The sequence below is a fragment of the Coffea arabica genome, chromosome 1e (genome assembly GCF_036785885.1).
Source record: "Coffea arabica cultivar ET-39 chromosome 1e, Coffea Arabica ET-39 HiFi, whole genome shotgun sequence".
Classification (NCBI taxonomy): Eukaryota; Viridiplantae; Streptophyta; class Magnoliopsida; order Gentianales; family Rubiaceae; genus Coffea; species Coffea arabica.
This window is the reverse complement of record NC_092311.1, coordinates 30198718-30204049: the sequence shown is the minus strand read 5'-3', so window position 1 is coordinate 30204049 and position 5332 is coordinate 30198718. Positions and strand designations below refer to the sequence as shown.

At 34.8% G+C, this 5332-nt stretch overlaps 2 protein-coding genes across 2 annotated transcripts; both read left to right on the top strand.

Moving 5' to 3' along the window:
* LOC140016638 (uncharacterized) lies at positions 1-462 on the top strand. The gene has a single exon (XM_072070206.1). It carries the CDS (start codon positions 1-3, stop codon positions 460-462), a length of 462 nt encoding a protein of 153 aa, XP_071926307.1.
* Positions 463-1930: 1468 nt separating this feature from the next.
* Positions 1931-3931, top strand: LOC113692959 (protein FAR1-RELATED SEQUENCE 5-like). Its single transcript, XM_027211559.1, has one exon. It carries the CDS (start codon positions 1931-1933, stop codon positions 3929-3931), a length of 2001 nt encoding a protein of 666 aa, XP_027067360.1.
* The last annotated feature ends 1401 nt before the right edge of the window (positions 3932-5332 follow it).

The window sequence follows — 5332 nt, the reverse complement described above, 5'->3', positions numbered from 1 at the left end:
ATGAAGTTCTTTGCTGATCAACAGCGCACGAAACATTCTTTTGAAGTAGGTGACTGGGTTTTCCTCAAATTGCTGCCCTACAGGCAACAGTCAGTTGCTATCAGGAAATGCCTTAAATTGGCTGCCAGGCTCTATGGACCTTTTCAGGTGGAAACTAAGGTAGGACCAGTGGCATACCACCTCAAGTTACCTGCAGGGGCTAGAATTCACCTCATGTTCCATGTTTCATTGTTGAAGAAAAAGATTGGGCCAGTACAACAAGTGTCAAATACCTTGCCTGAGTTTGATAGTGCTGATCAATGTCCCTTACAACCAGAGACTATCTTGGAAAGGAGAGTTGTTATGCGCAATGGACAGCTAGTCATTCAGTTTTTAATCAAATGGTGCCAACTGGGAGCTGAGGAAGCAGCTTGGGAAGATAAGGATTTCATCCTATCTCAGTTCCCTCATTTCCAGTCTTGAGGACAAGACTTTCCTTTTGCTGGAGGCAATGTCAGGACAACAAGAATTAAGCCAAAAATAGTAGGGGAACTCCAGTATACAACGATGACATTTTGGGCAATGTAGTAGTGCACGGACATAAGTAGAACGGTGTCCTTTAGTCAATTGGGTTAGTTGGTGTAGGGGCACGTGATTTGTAATAGAATTAGTTAGTGGAGGTTAATTCATCGGACTAGGGGCCAGGACGGTTGTCAGTCAACTGTCCAGAAACTTTTCATGGCCAAGATGTGATGGGCCCATCATCAACGGCCAAAAATTTGGAGAACAAAATGGAGATGAGTGTAGAGGATTGTAGCTTTAATAGAAACTTGACTTTTAACTCCGTTTGGTTTGGCCGTTAAGGGTTTGAAAAATTCAAAATCAAAATTTGAAAATAAACTTTTGGTATGATCGGCGGGCTTTAAAACTCTTTCAACTTAAAAGAGGTGGGAAGAAAATGGCGGTAGTGGGTTTTTTCTAAACACAATACATTGTCACTGTAGCTCCTTCTGTTATTCTCGTTGCAACAAATTATTTCGCATAACATAGGCATAAATCTTTGTTTTCTTCTCTTCCAACTCTTAAATAAACCCTATCAAAACGGGCATCTTGTCTGAGTGTGCACAAGATAATTGTGAAGATCCGTTGCAGCAACAATACACGTCGATTTAACTTGTGGATGACTGAGATAGATATTCATTGAGTAACAAATGCATAGCCAAGACTTGTGAGCGGCCCATCTAAAATCCACTGCATGGTGAACTCTGTCCAAGGTAAATGCTAATATTATATGTAATTTGATTGTAATAAATGTGTTATCTAGTGAATCATGATTTGAAAATTATAAGAAGTATGTCATTATCCTTTTATAGAGAATGGTTAACTTGTACAATAAAGATCCCGTACAGAATTTCAAAATATAAATGAGGAGGTATACAAATAAAATAACATAAGCGTAAAAACAACTTAACAATGTGACCAACTTAAATAACTACACAAACGGTATAAATGACATTGTACAGATTTTGAGAACTCTGTCAAATCTTACACTATGTAAAATTGTATTTTACATACATGCATTTGTTATGTTACAAGTTGGTATAAAGGGTGTACACATTATTATAAAGTGTGTACATATGATTGTAAAGTATGTAAATACTGATATTATACACAAACTGGTTATAAATATTTGTTTGAAATGTATATATTATATAGTGAAATATGCTATGCAAATTATTAGAATTATGTGATTATCTATTACAGAGAAGATACATATCCAGAAAAATTATTTTACAAAATGTTGTAAAGTGTGTACACGTCGTTATAAAGTATGTACATATGTGAATACAAATAATTAAGTGCTTATGATGTGAATAAGGAAATAAAAAATAAATATAATAGTTTGTCTTGAAAAACAATAGCAAAAAATGCTTTTGTCGAATACAGCACAATGGAGAAAGCATTGTGTCCTAAGATCGGCATGAAGTTTCAGTTAGAAGATAAGACATACAACTTCTACAATAGATACGGATTAGTTGTTAGGTTCAGTGTTCGGAAAGATTACTTGAACAAGGATAAAGACGGTGTAGTTACATCGAGAAGGTACACATGTTGCAAAGAAGGTTTCAAACGACGGTACGAAGGAGATGTAAAACCAAAGAAAACTCGAGCTGAAACAAAAACCGGATGTGAAGCTAAAATGGGGATAATTTTGAACAGAGAAACAATGAAGTATCAGGTTCGAGATCTGGTAATCGAGCATAATCACACACTACACATTTCAGAATGTGCTCATATGATGCGTTCGCAAAGAAAAGTAAGTATTTCTCAAGGAACCCAAACTGAGATTGCAAATGATGCAGGAATATCCTTGAAACAATCTCATGAACTCATAGGAAAAGAGGCAGGTGGATTAGGCAATATTGGCTATACTCGTAATGACTTAAAACGCTATCTACAAACAAAAAGAGAGAGGGGATTAAAGTATGGTGAAGCTGGTACAATGCTACGATACTTTAAAGAACAAAAATTAGAAAATCCTTCATTTTTCCACGCAGAGCAGCTTGATTGTGAAGAACAAATTACAAATATATTTTGGGCTGATGCATTAATGCTAATGGATTATACCTATTTTGGAGATATGGTTACATTTGACACCACATATAAAGCTAACAAGGAGTACAGACCATTGGGCGTATTTGTGGGATTCAATCAATTTAGACAATTGGTTATTTTTGGAGCAACTCTATTGTATGATGAGACCGTTGAATCATTCAAGTGGGTGTTCAGTACATTTGTAGAGGCAGTTTGTGGAATGCACCCAAAAACCATCTTCATAGATCAGGATACAGCCATGGCCGCTGCAATTTCAGCTATTGTGCCTTTAACATACCATGGTCTGTGTACTTTTCATATTAGAGTCAATTTCATGAAATATCTTGGGAATTATTACAAGGATGGCAGTAATCTCTCATATAGATTTGCTGAATGTATGTATGAGATACAAGATGAGAATGAGTTTATCATGGCTTGGGATGCAATGCTAAAAGAACACAAGCTCGAAACAAATGAATGGTTGCGTGGCATTTATCCATATCGAAAGAAATGGGCAAAATGCTTCATGAAAGGCCCTTGGACTGTAGGTATACGTAGCACCCAACTAAGTGAGAGTCTAAATGCTTCCATAAAAAAATATCTGAAAATTGATCATGATCTGGTTCAATTCTTCAAACATTTTAACCGAGTTGTGGATGAAAAAAGATATAATGAACTAAGAACTGAGTATCACAGTCGACAGAAGCTGCCAATGTTGGGATTGCAACAGACTCCCATACTGATCCAGACAGCTTCTATATACTCTCTATGCATGTTTGTTGCATTCCAGAATGAATATGATGAATCCACTACAATGGTGATCTTGGACCAAAAGCATACTACAATGCATGTGGAATACAGTGTCAGTCAGTATGATGGAGGAAGGGAGAGAAGAGTGACATTGAACCCAATAACTAAAGACATTACTTGTAGTTGTAATCTTTTTGAGCAGGAAGGAATCCTATGCTCACATGCTTTAAAGATGTATGATATGGTTGGAACAAAGTTTATTCCTAATCAATATGTGACAAAGAGGTGGACAAAGAAGGCAAGGTCCGGAGGCAGCGTCGATTGCAAGGATAGAGAAATATCATCAAATCCGTCTCTTTCTATTTTCCATCGATATAGGCTATTAGCATCCGAAATGGTAAGACTTGCTACTAGGGCTGCCATGTCAGAAGCCGCTACAAAGTTAGACAGTAGTGTAATGTCTGAATTGTCAAAGAGAGTCAAAATGCTATTTTGTGGAGAAATAGATGAAATAACACAGAATAGTGCATCAATGGATCTATGTAAGGAAATACAGGTGCAGAATGTAGCTGGCCACTTTGTGACTCCAACGGGTTTGAAGAAATGAAGTGGCAAAAAAATTAAGAAAATATTGCGTAGTTGGGTGGACAGGTTTCTTAGGCAAAAGAAGAACTCTAGATTGTCTAAGGCAATCACTCCTGAGATGGTTAGTATTGAATCTTATTTTTGGACTTACATAACTATATCATTTCAATTGACTCTACTATCATAAGCCGACTTAGTTGTTGTATATTCTTCTCTTGTTAGTCATCAGAATCCTATCAACCTATCCAAAGCCAAACATCAAGCCAATGTTTGTCATCGAATAATTTTGTGGCAGTAAGTAGCTATTTTTATACTTTACATAATGTGCATTATAGTTCACTGTTAGTTATTTAGTTATTACAAATTAATGTTTTACTTGTACACATTGGTTATTAAGGTGTACATATTAGTGATAGGATGTTCGTCACATGCTATTTATTTTTGACATAGTAATATCACATTTTGTACATATTAGTTGGTACAAATTACGACGATCTCTTGATTTAATAGCATTTACATGTTGTTGTTTTATGTGTACAAACAGATATATATGTTGTACGCATTGATTGATACCATGTACCGCTGGTTATTTTGTTTTGAAATATCGTTATTGCATTTGGATACATGATTACACCTTTGGATAAATTTTTTTATAGATTATTAATTTATTTGCTCGCATTTATTTTTTAAATGGTATAAGTTACAATTATTTATCACCCATTGTTTAGTTTTGACATCATGTTATTATTCTGGTACACGGTGTATTTTAGTTAGTACACATTACGGCGATCTCTTGGTTTAATAGTATTTACATGTTGTTGTTTTAAGTGTACAAACTGATATATATGTTGTACGCATTGATTGATACCATGTACCACTGGTTACTTTGTTTTGAAATATCGTTATTGCATTTGGACACATGATTACACCTTTGGATAAAATTTTTTACAGATTATTAATTTATTTGCTCCCATTTATTTTTTAAATCGTACAAGTTACAATTATTTATCACCCGTTGTTTAGTTTTGATATCGTGTTATTATTCTGGTACACGGTGTATTTTAGTTGGTACACATTACGACGATCTCTTGATTTAATAGCATTTACCATGTACCGCTGGTTACTTTATTTTGAAATAACTATATCATTTGGATACATGATTACACTTTTGGACAAAATTTTTTACAGATTATTAATTTATTTGCTCACATTTACTTTATAAAATCGTACAAATTACAATTATTTATCACCCGTTATTTAGTTTTGACATCATGTTATTATTCTGGTACACGATATATTTTAGTTGGTACACATTACGGCGATCTCTTGATTTAATAGTATTTACATGTTGTTGTTTTATGTGTACAAACTGATATATATGTTGCACGCATTGATTGATACCATGTACCACTGGTTACTTTAT

What these genes read in the sequence shown, in the direction of transcription:
- LOC140016638 (XM_072070206.1), top strand. Translation starts at nt 1, where the DNA reads ATGAAGTTCTTTGCTGATCAACAGCGCACGAAACATTCTTTTGAAGTA.
- LOC113692959 (XM_027211559.1), top strand. Translation starts at nt 1,931, where the DNA reads ATGGAGAAAGCATTGTGTCCTAAGATCGGCATGAAGTTTCAGTTAGAA.